The 17,848-nt window shown below is 33.2% G+C and overlaps 1 protein-coding gene across 1 annotated transcript; it reads right to left on the bottom strand.

Moving 5' to 3' along the window:
- Positions 1–14,673: 14,673 nt before the first annotated feature.
- LOC118033745 (2-C-methyl-D-erythritol 2,4-cyclodiphosphate synthase, chloroplastic) lies at positions 14,674–17,848 on the bottom strand. The gene is made up of 3 exons (XM_035038843.2): positions 17,414–17,848; positions 17,095–17,225; positions 14,674–15,074 (listed from the first exon to the last, which is right to left on the bottom strand). Exons 1-3 carry the CDS (start codon positions 17,754–17,756, stop codon positions 14,841–14,843), a joined length of 708 nt encoding a protein of 235 aa, XP_034894734.1. The 5' UTR covers positions 17,757–17,848; the 3' UTR covers positions 14,674–14,840.

Raw genomic sequence — 17,848 nt, 5'->3', positions numbered from 1 at the left:
GCTATGCTTTTTTCCTCCTTTTTTCCCTTTTATAAACTATGAAGAAGGTGGCATGAAGGGTCGTCGAAATTGGTGATCAGACTGGTCTGCGAATTATCTCATTATAAATGTTTGATCTCTATTTTGATGAAACTGATGACTGTTGAATATTGTTGAAGGTCCGGGTTAATTTGTCTTATATAACTTGTTATATTATATAATAATCATAATTATATAAGTTTTATTATAAATGTTGGGGTTCATTTTTCCAAAAAGTACTTTCTCTACAGAATTCATTCTTAAAAAAGAATATGTTTTATGCCAAACAAATGGGGTCTGCATTTAGATCTAATTTCATGCAAATTCTCGAGTCTTAGCATGTATCAGTTACCAATTTTTACCAGATCAGAGGGCTAGTTAATAATAACTCAAGTTCAAATAGTTTTCATTTCAAATCACAAACTCATTCCAAATCTAAATTATTTTCTCAAATTTCAAGATATCTTATTTCATCACTTTCATTAAAACCAATTAGCTAAAAGAACTACATAATAATTATGGAAAAAAATGTATTCACACATTGCATAACATTAGAAATAAATAAAAAAAAAGAGTTCTAATAACATGACTACAATATTTCTTATTATGAAACATCATAATATATATATATATATATATATATATATATATATATTATTTCTTCTTATATTAATTATAAAAGAAAAACTAAAAAATTATCAAAAAAATACATAAAAATAGTAAATAATGATTTGTATACATTTTCAAAAACTTATAACATTGGTGTGCCAAGGGACTTGTCCTAAACCTATGGCAATTCTAATATAGCTTATCAATTTTAATAGTTTGTTTGTTTTTATATTGTAAAAATATTTTATATTTATTTTTTATATTTTTTAAAAAATTTAATATACTAATATTAAAAATAAATTATAAAAATATTATTATAATATATTTCTAAAAAAACACTAAAACAAAATAGTGCGCCGGTTTGAGTAATGGAATTGTTGTTAAAGTTCAGGGTAAATTGGTCTAAAAGTAACATATGACATTGATTGGTAGATTTACTTATTTGAGAGTGTGATTACAGTTACTTTTTATTTAAAAATATATTAAAATAATATATATTTTTTATTTTTTAAAATTATTTTTAAAATAATTGAGAAATAATTAGGAGGCTTAACCTAATAGTCAGCTAACCCTTTCTATATATATGAGTAGGACAATATACAATAGTAAAGGTGAAGATTACCACATAAGAATATGACTACAATATTTCCTATATAATTACATTCTATAATACACCCCCTCAAGCTGAGGGTGGAGGATCAACTCGAAGCTTGAATCTAAAAGCAGTAAACGAAGAAGCAGGAAGTGGCTTAGTGAAGACATAGGCAAGTTGATCCTGAGAGGAAATAAAACGAATCTGAATCTCCTTCTTCGCAACTCTATCTCGAAAAAAATGATAATCAATCTCAATATATTTTGTGCGAGCATGAAATACAGGATTTGCGGACAAATACGTGGCACCAAGGTTGTCACACCAGATAATAGGGGCAGAAGCAATCGGAATCTAAAGATCCGTTAACAAGTACTGAAGCCAGATAACTTCAGCCGTGCCATTGGTTAAGGCTTTGTACTCAGCTTCCGTTGAAGAACGAGCAACAGTGCGTTGCTTACTCGATTTCCATGAAATCGGCATTTGACCAAAGAACACAAGGTAACCACCTGTAGACTTTCTATCCTCAATACTACCTGCCCAATCTGCATCTATAAAACCGTGTAAAACAAACGAAGAGCTGCGAGTAATATGTAAACCATGTGATGTCGTACCACGAAGATAACGTAAGATGCGTTTCACGGCGGCCCAATGAGATTGTATAGGAGCATGCATAAACTGACAGACCTGGTTAACAGCAAAGAAAATATCCGGGCGTGTGAAAGTGAGATATTGGAGAGCACCAACAAGTTGCCGAAAACGAGTAGCATCAAAAAACAATGGATCCGGCATAATGGTGGCTTTGGATGCCGAAATAGGAGTATCAACTGGTTTACAAGATAACATACCAGCTCGTGTGAAGATGTCAAGTGTATACTTATGTTGGCAAAGCATAAGTCCCAGACCAGTACATTGCACTTCAATACCCAAAAAAGCATAAGTCCCAGAAGTACATCACCAATACAAAAAATCATCTGAAGTTTAAATTCTGAGCTCAGTAGCTGAATAAGGCATTGTAGCAGAATAACATTATTACCTGTAAGCAGAATATCATCAACATAAACCAAAAGATAACGAATATCGCTACCAACCGAGAAGATAAACAATGAGGTATCCACTTTAGAAACACGAAAACTAATGGATAATAGGAAGTCATTCTGGCGAGTGTACCAAGCCCGCGGAGCCTGTTTTAACCCAAATAAAGATTTATGCAATCGACATACATGACATGGGAGAGCAGAATCAACAAAACCTGGAGGTTGTTTCATGTAAACCTCTTCATCAAGGACTCCATTTAGAAATGCATTATGAATGTCAAGCTGATGAATTTTCCAACCACTCGAAACTGCAATAGAGAACACTAAGAATACCGTTGGCTGTTAATAACAGGACTAAAAGTTTCTGAGTAATCAATACCTTCTTGCTGAGTGAAGCCCCTAGCAACCAGGCGCGCCTTATACCTCTCAATGCTACCATCAAATCTGCGTTTAATTTTGTAGACCTATCGGCTACCAACAACATTTATGGACGGATGAAACGACACTAAAGTCCATGTTCTGTTTGCGCGTAAGGCCTAAATTTCCTCACGCATAGCATTATGCCACGCCTCATATCTGTTAGCGTCAGGAAAAATAAGTGGCTCATGCAAGGGAGGAGAAACTACCCGATTGAAGGAGGCAACAGATGTGGCTGCTGTGGTGGTGGTCAGCGCTGTCTTGGGCTGTCTCGAACGAAGAACCATTGGGTGTTTAGGAGCAGCTGGACATGGAGTAGCAGTACCTGTACCTGGAATGTGCTGAAGGGGATAAGAGGAGAGGTCAACATAAAGTGGCAGACCAGGAGGTGAAGCCGGGGAGGTGCTGGGTTGTGCCGCTACTGAATCCTGCAATTCAGAACCTGTTCTTGCACAATAATCATTGGAAAGACAAGTATGTGGTGACAGTATGGCTGTGAGGGATGGTGAGGCAGGGTCAACTGTAGTAACGGGTAAGGGGGCAAGCTGGGGAGGTGCGGTAAGGGGCAAATGTGGGTTGTGTTTTCTGCTGATTTGGGAAGGAATAGGCTGAAAATATGAAAGGGAATGCAAGGATGGAAGATAGGTAGGTGGAGTGGGGGGAACCGAGGGTGTTGTTACCTGTTCAGACTTTTTAAAAGGAAAGACAAATTCATGAAAACGAACATGACGGGAGACATAGACACGACCATGCTCTAAATCAAGACACCGATAACCAAGATGAGACGAGCTATAGCCTAAAAACACACAAGGAGAAGACCAAAAATCTAATTTATGAGCATGATATGGACGTAAAAATGGAAAACAAAGACACCCAAATGTACATAGAAAGTTATAATCAGGAGTGCGATGAAACAAACACGCAAAAGGAGATTTATTTTGAAGAACATGAGTAGGCATGCGATTAATAAGATATACCAATGATTCCATAGCATAGTTCCAAAAACGCAATGGGGCATTACACTGGCCTAAAAGGGTTAGGCCAGTTTCGACAATATGTCTATGACGATGTTCAACTCTGCCATTTTGTCATGAGTATGAGGACAGATTAATCGATGATGAATACTAATGGTTTGAAAAAATTTATTTAATTTTCGATATTCACCACCCCAATCAGTTTAAACAGATTTAATTTTAAGAGAAAACTGACTCTCAACAAGTGTCTGAAAACGTTGAAACATGTAAAATACATCAGATTTCGCAACAAACGGATAATACCAGATATATTTAGTGTGCGCATCAACAAAGATAACAAAATAAAAAAAATCATCAGAAGAAAACATTGGAGCAGGGCCCAAACATCACTAAAAATTAATTCAAGTGGGGTAGAAGTTTTGTGACCCGTCGATCGTAATGACAAACGGGATGACTTGCCTAAAGGACATGCTTGACATTGAGTAAAAGATCGTCTAGACGTACAAATAATTTTATTATCGAAAACTAACAAATTTAGAATGCGAGGAGTTGGATGACCTAAACGACGATGCCACAGGTTGGCAGTCGCGGAAATGCAAGGAGACCAAAAAGTTTGAGGAACTGATGTAGCCGAAGACTCGGAGAGAACATAAAGACCATCATGACTCCGACCGGAAAGAAGAACTTCCTTAGTGACGAGATCCTTCACATAAAACACAGAATCGTGAAATTCAAAATAAACATGATTATCACGACATAATTTCTGAACAGATAACAACGGTTTGGTAATGTGAGGCACACGAAGAACATTAGTTAATGTAAACAAGCGTTTTGGGGAATATAAAGTAGTATGTCCAACATGGGATATGTCAAGAGCCTTACCATCACCAACATGCAAGAAATCATTACCAAGATAAGGAGCAGAATTAGTTAGAGTTGCAAGGTCAAGCGTCACATGTTGATTCGCGCCGGTGTCGGGAAACCAAGTCGTTGTAGCAGAATCATTCGCAACAGCAACGTGAGCAGAGGGTTGTTGTGTGCTGCTGCGAAACTAAGAGCATTGAAGAGCTGAATGGCCAAGATTGGAACATACTTGGCAGCGTACATGTCCAGACCACTGCCCCTGATTCGGCCTGAAATTTGCAGAAGAGGTGCGCCTATTCTGCCACTGATTTTGCCTCCAATCTGCAGTAGAGTGGCCTCTGTTTTGGGCCTGAAATCGGTTGTTGTTGGGATGCCAATTACCCATATAACATCCCCTATTTCGGCTGTGATTAGTCATGGCAAGATGAGCAGAAATCTGAGGTGTTGGCAACAATGGTGGTTGCTGCAGCAGAGAAGAAGAAGACAGTAGGGGCGAAAAGGATGAACCGACATCTATGGAGTGAAAAGAATTCTTGTGCAGAAACTCATGGGTAAGGAGATGGCTATGAAGATCAACATACGATAGCGGTTCGGCCTTGGTTATGAGGCTAGTTACCAAGTCTTTGAACTCACCGCGAAGGCCACAAAACACATAGAGATTGAAATCTTCAAGAGACATTGGGCGACTAGTAGCAGCCAATTCATCAAATAACGATTTGGCTTGTTGCATATACATACTAACGGATGCATCACCTTACCGAAGGTCTTGAAAGGAGCCATATAGTTGCATGATCCGAGAATTAGATGGAGAGGCAAATGCCTTCTCAAACGTGCGCCAAACACAATGTGAAGTAGAACAATCTACTACAAGATGCAACACATCCACGGAGAGAAAGGAGAGTAGAGCACTCAAAATAAGTTGATCATGTTGCTTCTAATGAAGAAAAGAAGGGCTGATGGCAGAGGAAGAACCAGCCAAGGCATCAATCATATGAGATGGAGGACACGGCAATGAGCCGTCAACAAAGTGAAAAACATCTTGACCAAGGAGATATGACTTCATCTGCATTCTCCAATAGAGATAGTTTGTGTTCGTAAGTTTCAACGACACAATTTGGTAGGTGTTTGATAGAGGAATCATTGTTGAAGTGTGTGTTCCCATAAGAAGCAAAGGAACAACAGAATCATGAGAAGAAGAATCAGACATATGAGGAAGTTGTTCTTGGCCAGTAGCAGGAGGATGGTTGGCCGGTGATGTTGCAGCACCGGTGGAAGGAGAGATGGCAACGGCGGCAGCAGGAGGAGAGTCCATGGGGGAGAAAAAATTAGGGCCGACTGCAAAGGGAGAAAAGAGTTTTGACGGCCGAAGGCTCTGATACCAAATTGAGAAATAATTAGGAGGCTTAACCTAATAGTTGGCCAACCATTTCTATATATATGAGTAGGGCAATATACAATAGTAAAGGTGGAGATTATCACATAAGAATATGACTACAATATTTCCTATATAATTACATTTATAATAAAAATTAACGCATTAAAATAATTAAAATATATATATATTATAAAAATTTAAATTTTAAAAAAAATACTTTTAAAATATAAAAAATGAAAATGAGAAAAAGAGATTAACTTAGATAAATTGCGGTTTTGTAGCTAAAGTAATTAGTTACCTTTTATTCAGTCAAAAGAAATTGAAATTCATCGAATCCCATCATTTAGCTATGTGAAAAAGTATTGTTTCTACGACCACCTATGTTTAATGATTTTTTATAAAAAAAAATTAAATATTTTTATATTTGTTTGATATTAAAAATATTGGTGAATGAAAAGTATTTTTTAGTTAAAAAATTATTTAGCTTGATTTTCAGGAAAATATTTTTCTTTTATTTTGAGCAGAAAACACTTTCTAAAAATTATAAAAAAATTTAAAATATAATTTTACTCACATATTAAATTAGATCCTCAAACTTTTGATTGCCTATATATTTTATTTTGAATTTTTTTTAAATTTCATCCATTAGAATTTGATTTAATTTAATTTTTATATCAACTTTGGTTCTCATTTCTATAATTGTTATTTGCTTTTTTTTTATTATTTTCTTAATTGAAATTTTTTTATCTAACATATTTTATCTTCATTCTTTTAATTGTTATTTTTATTTGAAATAATTTATGAAATTATAATCATTATTTTTAATTTTATCATCTTTCAACTTTTTTATATGTTAGATTTAATCGCTATTATTTTGATTGTTATTTATTTTATTTGAGATAATTTATAAAATTATATTATTTTTTTCAATTTCATTCTCATTCAATTTTTTAATTTGTAAGTTTTGTTCTTTATTATTTTAATGAACCTGTTTTTCCCAGCTAATTTTTCATGACATAATCAATCATTAAAAAATATTTTTCAACTTATTTTTCATAATACTACTAAACATCAAAAAATAATTTATTTTTCAGGAATCTATTTTTCAAGGAAACCACTTTACAAAAAAAAAAAAAACTACTTTTCAGTAAACAAATGGAGCCTACACGTATCTTCAAAACTTTATAAAATATTATTTATTGAAATAGTATTTTTTACTTGTTTTTTTCTTTGATTTTTTTAATTTTTATGTTTTTCAATTTGCTTTTTATAAAATTATTTTAATCTCATAACTCATGTTATGAGTTTGGCGAGTTTACCACGGTTAACTTAGGTTGTTGTTTTTTAATTGGATTTTTTTTTTTTTTTTATCTTTTAATATTGTATTGAACGATAACTGTTCGGGTTATTTGTAGATCCATCAAGTCGACTAAATTATATCATATTGAATATTTATGTATTAAATATATAAAAACATAAATGAAATGTTAAAATAACATTTTTCCATAAAGAAGTAATATTTACATTATTTAAAATATTCTTATAAATGACATTTTACATTGGAAATGCTCTCGGATATTTCAAACCAAATAATCCCCGACGAAAAAAAAAATTGATCTTATTGTATTTTATTTATTTATTTGTATTCTCCAATATCTTTGCGCAAAATAAGCACTCACTCCACAACTTATTTCGACTATGCTTTATACACACTACTTCTTTGCTAGCATTACACCGCAAGTATGATCAGTTTATATATATATATATATATATATATATATATATATATATGTATATATAAACATTAATGGCATGTTTTTTTTAGCGATAAAAGAAAATTTGAATTATAAATTCAAAATCTAATGTATAGTTGTATTTGTTTTTAATTATTGAAATAAAGATATATTGAATTGATTCAGACTAACTATAATTAACTTGAAAAATTCATGACTTGGGTGATGAGACTATAATAACCTTATAGAAAGCAAATTATAATGAATTATAAAATCTAATTCTCAATCAATCTAATGTCGAACAACAAAAATGAGAAGAAAAAAACATTCAATTCTAAAAAGGATCAAAAAATAAAAACTCAAGTCAACCCGAGTGAACATATCGAACACATAACCTAGGTCATGAGAACGAGATAAACCATAAAAAAAAAAAAAAAAAATTTTATGAAATCCAATTCCCAAACCAATACAATGTTGAATGGAAAAATTGAAAAAAAAAACAATACAAAAAAAAAAAATTCGAGTCAACCTAACTTAACCGGCAAAACTCTTAACTCAAGTCAAGAAATTAGGATAACTTTATAAAAAAATATAAAAAATTAGAAAACTCAATCCCCAACTAACCAAATATTTAAGAATAAAATTGAAAAAAAATAAAAATAAAACCCCAAAAAGAAACAATTGAAATCAATTTGGGTTAACCTTTTCAATCCACAATTTAAGTAATGAGATTGGGATCAACTCATAAAAATAAAATTGAAAAAAAAATGAAGCTCAATCCCCAACCATTTCAAAGTTGAAGGATGAAATTGAAAAAAATAATTTAATTAAAAAAAGAATCAAAGAAAAAAAATTAAAATTAAAAAAATAAAGATAAAAAATAACATAAGAGAATTTATAAAGCATAATAAAAAAACAAATGTAAGATGAGAGATAAAAAAGAGGATGAGAAAACAAAAAAGAAAAAAGAGTGGGTCATCAGCCACACATCTATTACATGGCACCTCGTCTTAAAGGTATGCTAAGACCATTCAAATGACAACGAGGAAGATCACCTTTCAAAGTCAGAAGAGGTGTATTGCACGCGTCAACCTTTTTTTCACTACCCATTTAATTTTATTTATGACTTTATTTCAATTTCAAATTTGAGCCCCAAAACCTTTTTTAAATTAATAAAATCAAATTTTATTATACAAAATTGATCATTAACAACTCAAAAAGATGTTTTCTTAACATCACGAGATCCTTATATCTAGGAAACAGAAACAAACTGTTAAGTCTAATAAAAAAAATCAATGTAAAATGATCAAATGGAAGGGGGTGTTCTTTATTTGTCCAATCTTGAAATTCAATCTTCAAAATCTTAATTGTTTTAAATTAATAAAATTTTATATAATCTTACCAAATCAAGCATCAATTGAGTAATAAGATTTTTCCTCAACACTATGAAAAAATCAATGTAAAATGATAAAATGGGAGGGGGGTGTTTATTTGTCCAATCTTGAAATTCAATTTCCAAAACCTTAATTGTTTTAAATCAATAAAATTTTATATAATCTTGCCAAATTAAACATAAATTAAGTAATGCATTTTTTTCTCGACACTATAAAATCCCTTGACCTAAGTAACCAAAACAAATCACATGAGTGTTTGAAATAAAGATGTGGTGAAGGTTTTTTGATGGAATCTATAGAAAAAATAATAAAAAATATGTTTTTTTTTTTTAGTGAGGTATAGAGTGGTGTGATTTGTGTTGAAGTTAGGTAAAATAGCTGTATTACACTCTCTCCCATCGTAGTTCCCCGCATCCGCGTAATTGGTGGGGTGCACCTCTACGACTTCGCTTGCTGGTGTACGTCTATTGAGGACTATCTACACTTGAAGGATAAGGGTGTCGGAGACTCAAATAAGTCATCTCGTTAATTTGTTGGATTTTAGTTTGTCATAGTATAGTGGATTGGACCGCGTAAGTGCTTTTTTTTTTCTCTTTTTTTAGGCACAATGCAATTCCAAAATATATTCATTGAGCAAGCGCTTCAATCAACAACTTTTATAAAACATAATCAACATGTTTCCCGAGGATTATTTCTAATTATTTTTTAACCGTTAAGTGCATAATATGCCTAGAAATTGTTTCTTGGTGGGATGGGGTTAATTTCTGGTTTACATAAATTAATGAAAGTTAAAGACACTTGCTTTCTTTTTTCTTTTCTTTTTTGGAAACAAATGTGAAGATGGCCGCTCTCAAATTCAAGCATTTCCTTAATCACATCACCAAGACTTCGTGGAAGCAAGAAGAAGAGTATTGTTGCAGGTCAAAAATGAAGTGCTGCTTTGGAGCTGTAGTTGAATTTGTTTTTGATGAGAATTTGATATTTTAAAGGTTTTTTAAATGTTTTGATTTGTTGATATTAAAAATAAATTTTAAAAATTAAAAATATATTATTTTAATATATTTATAAAAAAAATACTTTAAAAAATAATCTTTATAATAAATACTCATAAACAAAATAACCATTACAATAAATACCCATGAGACTAGACACTCGAGTCATGGCACCACCCACTCTGCTAAATATGACACGCTTGTGTACCTTATTTCCGACTTCTGTGGTCAAGTGCATCAACACGTGGTCCACTTCTACACACATTAATTCAAACTTTTGGCCCCATTTTATAAATGCTCAAGAATAAAAAGTCACACCATAAATAGTGTACTCTGGTTTGGTCTCAGATCACACAGGCAGGGCAAAAACTTTGACCACAATAGTGGTTTTTCCCCTCTCCCCTTGGAATTTAGGTGCCCTGTGCTTTGCCGCGTGACAGGTAAATTTTTCATGGAACTTGACAAAACGAACTCAAGCACCTCCCGGTGTGTTTTAAAGAAAAAAAAATCCAACTATTTTGAGTTATAGATTCTACTTCCTCCAATGAAATGGTTTAATTTAATCACACCATAAGAAAAACAAGGATAATCAATGCACTAATTCTACAGAGAAAAAATTGATAACAAGGACCCGCAGAAAACAAAAGCTAAAAAAATCATGAAGGAAAATGTCACGATAAAGAATAAAATCCATGAAAAAAATTAAAAATTATAAAAAAATTCCAAGTTAATCTAAACTAGCATGATAAATCCATGATTTTAAATGCGAGGCAAGATTAACCTCATAAAAAAAATAAAAAAATAAAAAAAATAAGCTTCATCAATAAACCAATGTTAAATAATGCAAACAAACAAAAAATTGATGGGAAAAAAGATTAGAAAAAAAATATTAATGGCAATTCAGGTTAATATTTTTATACTTAGCCATAAGACTAAGATCACCGCATCAAAAAAATTCATGAAGTGTAATTTTTAACTAATCAAATATTAAATGATAAAATTAAAATAATTAATTTAAAAAAAAAATAAAAAGTTGCAATGTCCTGAGCCAATTCAAGTTAGCACAATAAATATACAACCCATATCATGAGATTGGGTCATCACATTAGAAAACCAACAAAAAAAAAATAAAGAAGTTTAATATTCAATAAATACAATATCAAAGGATAAAATTTAAAAATAAAATCGGTGAAAAAAAAAATCAATGTTAATCCGAGTTAACATTCCATACCCGCGAGTTGGATAATGAGACCGAGATCACCATATAAAAAAAATGATGACAAAGATTAATTCATAACTAATCTAATGTTGAAGGATAAAAATAAAAAATAAAATAAAAAAGAAGAACATAGCCATAGAAAAAAAAAACAATTGAAAGAGAAAAGATCAAATTTGACATAAATATAAAATGATAAATGATGAAATTAAAAAAATAAATTTAATTAAGAGAAGGATATTAAAAGAAAAATAGCAATAAAAAAATAAGGACAAAGTTTGTTATAAAAATTAAATATGATGAAATGTTATGGGATGAAATTAAAAACAATAATTATTAAAAAAAATAAAAAACAATTAAAAATCAATAATAATAAAAAAAAGACCACAATCAAATTAAAAGAAATTGAAGGGATAGATTTGAACTTTGATTGGGTTAGGAGAGAAAAAAGAAGAGAAAGGAAAAAAATCTCATTTGCCGTCGAAATGGCTCTAATTTCCATACATGCGTTGCCTCATCAGTTGTGCCTTCACTCTTTTATTCAGACGACATGATGGTTGATTGTTTCCGACATTCTAGAAGCGCTAAATACACTAGTATTTTTTTATTTTTAAATTATTTTAATTTATAAAAATAATAAAATTACGTCTGAATCCATGCACTAATTATATATATATAAAAAACCATAGTGGTATTACAAAAACAAAATCCATAGACTAAAGCTTAAGATATTTGGCCTGTAGGATAATTTTATTGTTTTGCCGTGCGTGTGTAACGATTAAAAGATAAAAAATCCCCTTAACCTCAATTTAAGGTTTTTTTTTGTTTATATATATAATTAAGAGTATGCAAGTTATTGCACTAAGCTTTTAAGTGTGTAATATAGTAAAACTTAATTAATAATACTTAAGAAATTAAATAAGCTTCGTTGTAAATATTCCAAGTTTAGAGGAGAGGTTTGGTGTGCAACTAAACAGTTTTGAGTCTACAAGTACAACGAGTATATCGTTCTTCATATCTAAAAAGAATTTTGTTGTTGCACATGAACGTTAATCATTTTATTTAATTCAAATTCTCCATAATTCTGATCCCGTTGCTTTTAGGTATTCTGGCAATGCTACTAGCTATCACAATCCGGAATACTTTTCATCTCTAAATCTTGAGAACAAAAGGAAAATAATTTAAAGGTGGTAAAAAGAATACTTGGTTGAAGATGCCTGGTGGCTAGCTAGTAATATGATTTGGGTCTCCGAGTCAGATTTTAGGAATCGTTGAAGCCTTCGACATGTCCGACCATGTGGATGGTTGAGTTGGATCGCACTTTTGTTCCCGTCAAAGGTCATATAATGGGATTCGACGTGGACGGCTGAAGTTTCTACATTTCTTATCCACACAAGCTGAGCATCTGGAAAATGCAATAATTAATTATTATTAGTTCTGTAGAAATAAAAGTCACATGTGGTCCCTCTACATCTTACGCTCGGTCAAGTCACAGCCTCTGTTTCAAATTCAGTAAATGAAACGAACCCCAGTTTCTCCCAATCAAAGATGATTTCAGCCCTCTTATCCAATTTCATTACTAAGATTACAGAGCAGAGGAGCGTATTCCATGGGCCATTGTTGTAGACTAAAAGGAGGATAATCTTAAATTGGAATTAAAGGGTTGATTTGACCTAATGTAAAGTCGAGGAACCATGCAAAGGGTTGATTTGACCCAATGTAAAGGGTTGATTTTCACAGTTTAGGACCAATAGCAGCCAGAGATATTAAATCTTGGTCTTCAAGATCATCTGCTTTCAAGGTCCTACCTTGCATCTACCATGGAAGTTTCTGTTGGGAATTAATCAGAATAGTCAATCGATATTATAATAGAGTACTTGAACAACAAAATTCATCCTGTTTTTTAATTTGGCAGATATTTGTTCAACCACAAATAGGGTTTTGAAAGTTTTGTGTATTAGGTAGGGGATGACGATTCAAGATTTCTCCATGGATAAAAAGACAACACCGCAGACATGACGAGTTTGAGAAAATCATTGTCATTCAAAGTAGTAACAGAACAAGTAACGCTGAAAAACATGATGTTTGCTCCTGCATACGTCTCTAGAAGATTGTTACTCGTTGAATTCAAAGTTAGCAAATTGTCATTATTAACTCCTGCCAAGGAAGCTTCATGTCAACCCTGACCGATCAGCTTGTTAAACACGGGCTTTTAAATGTGGCGAAAGTGAAGCCCCACATTGTGTAATAAGCAAGGTTGTGAATTTCGTTCCGTTCTGTTTGGAATGATCGAAACATTCCATACCAATTCAAAAAACAGAACAAAACAGAACAAGTTTCATCTCATTTTAAATCTCGGCCCGTTCTGGATTTTTCGGCTAAATTCCGCCCGAAACGTTCCGGTTTCATTCCACATGTTCCGTTCCGCTCTTGAAAAGCCATTGAATCTTGCTCAATTTCATTAATTAAACCACCCGATTATAAAAAGCTCTTTTTTATTACTATTTTCAATAGCAATGATATTAATAATAATATTGAAAATTATTATTACTATTTTCATTAACAGTGATATTAATTTTTTAAAATTAGATTTACCACTAATATATATGGTTTATATTCATGTTGTTTTTTTTCATGTTTATACTTTGTAGGAATTTGAGCAAAAATAAGAATGCTTTAGATTTTATTAGCCACTTGATAACGTTGACCTAACTTTATATTTAAAATATTTTTGTTAAAATATTTTACTTTCATAATATTTTAATATTTTATTTAAGTTGAATTACTTTAAGTTAAAGATCTATTTAATCTTGACTATTTAGAAATATTTTAAATTTTAAAATTATATTTGTTTGGCATTGTGTTTGTATTGTATAATTTATAATTAATTTATCTTGAATTTGAATTATTTTTGTTGAATATATATATATATATATATATATATGAACAGTATAATCCCAAAACGGCACACCGAAACACTCCAAAACTGAAAACATTTCATTCCAATTAAAAAAAAAAAACACCTACCGAAACGGAATTGACAACCTTGGTACTAAGACTTGTAAATGCCATGCATACCACCGCAAGAAGTAGTGGTATGTAGCACCCAACGCCGGAAACATGGGCCCATCCCAACTCAACGGAAAAACCTGGGTTTTACACCAACCCAACAGGGGACGGGACAGGGGCGGGTCGTCTGTACCCGCACCCACCCCAGCTCTTAACCCGATGCTTGACCTTGCGAGCAACCTTATATTATTTTTATTTTTTTATATACATTATTAAATTGTTATATTTTGTTACATACTAAACAGTATTACGGAGAATACAAATTATCTGGCCCCCTCTCTCGCCGGGACTCGAATCCAAGCGGGTTACATAATATGAGAGTCGAATCCGAAGAAGTCTGAATATTCCGGGGAGGGGAGCCCTAACCTGACCGTTGGCACAACATCTAGCATAAAAAAACAGATGACCGATAAACTTGGCACCCGAAGGGAAATATTTATACGTGACACAGAAGGTATCAGTCGAGAGAACTAACACCATTATTTTTGTAGCTGTATATAACAATGTCACAGTTGCCATCCTTAAAACAATATTAGCTTTTAAGGCCTCCACTTCATTTCTTCATGAGAAGAACCACTGTGTGCGCCGCGATGCTTCTATTTTCACCAAGGCTATCGACCTTTTCATGAGTTTTCGCTTTCAGATTTACAACAGAGGGGTCGGCTCCTAGCAGCTCCGACAAATTGGCCCTGATAGCCTCCTTGTGTGGGCTTAGTTTTGGCCTTTGAAGGATCAAGGTGGCATCCAAGTTTCCAATCTCGTAACCTGCCTCGTGCATTAGTCTCACCTGAATCGAAGGCATAGGGTAAGCTTTGTATGGCTGATCAACTGAACTGCTTAGAGTATCTAACATTATAATATCCCAGGTTTCAGAAAAGTAGATGAAATTTTTTTCAGATGTAAACGTAATGCACCCTTTGATTGACAAACTGGAATATACGTCTAGCTGATTCCTAATAATGACACAGCTAATGTCTGAAACACAAAGTGTACAAGGATTATAACAAAGGATATTTTCCAGGATAAATCATCATACCAGTTGTTATCCAGACATGCATATAATAAGATTGGCTACTTGTTCCTAGATGTCAGTACTCGTAATCTCACATATAAATGTCAATGCCAGTACACCACTCAAGTCAAGAACAGCCCACCCCATTATTTAAGATGTTTATCACAGTAGTAAATGTTTATGAATAACATGAGAGAGTAACTATAAGATGTTTGATCATCAAAGGCTTGTTTCAAAACCTATTAATGCTACATAAGATTGTCACAGATGCAAACGGGGAAGTGATAGATGGCAACAAGGAGTGGAGGAATAAATAAGCTCAGGATAGCTCCCCGGCAAAGAGATTGCAGGGGATGAGGGACATTGCAGCAAAAGGATTGTGAAACTGTTGTAGTTTTATCTAGTTTTGGCAAGAAATGTGGCTATACAGTTAAGTTAAAGCAGCTAGATTACAGTAACAAAATGTGACAAACACTACAACGATCAACTCCTGTCACTGTAACAGAGAAACAATGCTGACATTCTCTTCTTTTCTCTGCCAAAATTCTCTTTCTGTCCTAAACTTGCAAATCTGTTTCTGCAAGTTCTAAAGAATACGCATCACCAAGACATTATATATGTTTTATGGCAGGTAGGACTGCTAAGAAAACACATGGGACAGATGCATCACATAAATAGATGAGATAAAAGAACACATGCTGGGAACATATTTTTTTTGCAGGAATGCTTTAAATAAAACCTTCAAAAGTGATATCAAGACTGATCTGGTGAAGCTTCTCTGCTGTTTTCTACCAGCTACAATAAATTTCACAAAAATACATAGAATTGATACATGAAGGCCCAGCCAAAGCAGATAGCAAACATTTATACTGAGAATTAACAGTGACAGGCTGCTCTGTGGTGGTGCCATTAGCACTACACTAAGTTTTGATGGCACTCTAATTCTCTCAAAACCTTTCTTTCTCTCTTAATAAAAGTGGAGTAATATCAAGTATCAACACTTTTTGCACAGTGCTAGAGGCCCCACCCACTTCTTTAGGGATGTGTACATTGTATAGATAGTATGACTTTTATCTTTGTTAGGACACATGTCATGCAAAGGTAATTTCCTATGACAAATCCTTGTCTGCCGTCTCCTACACTCCCCAGTCAAACTAGAAACAAGTACAGTTGTTCCAAGCAAGGGTTTCGTTTCATCAGCATCAATCCAGAAGTATTGAGATTTTAGAGCACCATCAATCCAGAAGCATAGAGATTTTAGAGCACCATCAATCCAGAAGTATTGAGATTTTAGAGCACCATCAATCCAGAAGCATAGAGATTTTAGAGCACTATCATAATTGCTTCTTCGCAGATCGTATACTCTACCTTTAACACCAATTCATGTAAGCAAATTGATTTAAAAAAGAGGTGAGATAGTTTGAAAATCAGGTTGGTTAATTCAGAGTGTAACTACAAACCAACTCTAAAATATCGTCTACTGTTGCCTGCGAAAGTGTAGATATTCTTTGTTTCTTCCACAACGATAGAAACTCTCTAACCATTTAACTTTGAGTTTAGCAAATATGATTTATTCAGTGTGTTCAAAGCCAAACGAATTCCTCAAAGCTTATTGACTAGCACATCTAAGCCTGTGATTTGCCACTCCTAAATGTGCAAAAAAAGTTAAAACTACATTGAGAGTAATGACAATAAAGTCAAACATTAAGACAAAACACAACCAATTTAAGACAACCAAGAGCCCATAGTACTTGTTTAATTCTCATAGCCATGTATACGAAAAAAAAAAACTCACAGCTTCTTTGATAAAAACAGATGAAGGTGCTCCTTTCCACTTGGGATCAGAATCAGGGAATATCTGCCCAATATCAGGGAGCCCCAGAGCACCCAATACTGCATCCACAACACAATGAAGTAACACATCCCCTGCAAACAATTCAATAGAACTAATTAAACAAAGTCATATCCAATTAGTTCCCATAAAAAGCTAACACCAAAAAAATGATTGAAGCCCGAATCTCTTTCAAGTTCCAAAACTCTCAACTTTGAATTGTAACATTCAATTGATATGGAATTGGGAAGAAAAAAACGTCAAGAATCAATCAAAATGTTACCATCAGAGTGAGCTTCACATCCTCTATCATGTGGCACATCAATCCCACCAATAATCAAAGGGTACCCAGGTTCTAACCTATGGAGATCAAACCCATGACCCACTCTGAAAGGCAAAGTCTTTGATGCTTTGCTAGAAGTTGTAGGTCCATCTACTTGTATAGCAGTGGTACTTGCAGCTGATATCGAAAGTGTGGTTCTTTTCTGAATTGGTACAGCGAACTTGACATGCCTAGAGATGTAAGCACCAGGTTGTGATGAAAAAGAGACACTTTTGTTATTGCGGGTTTTGATTGTTATTGGAGAATATGAAGTGTACAAGTTTGTGGCCGTGGCAATGGCCATTGGACCTTTTGAGTTCTCTTTGTTTACAGAGGAAAATTGGTTCCTTTCTTATGGTGCGTGTCTGCTTTCTATGCAGGGGAGACTCTCTTTGT

The sequence above is a fragment of the Populus alba genome, chromosome 1 (assembly GCF_005239225.2).
Source record: "Populus alba chromosome 1, ASM523922v2, whole genome shotgun sequence".
Lineage (NCBI taxonomy): Eukaryota > Viridiplantae > Streptophyta > Magnoliopsida > Malpighiales > Salicaceae > Populus > Populus alba.
Note: the sequence above shows the minus strand (reverse complement) of the source record. Positions and strands in the feature narration are given on the sequence as shown.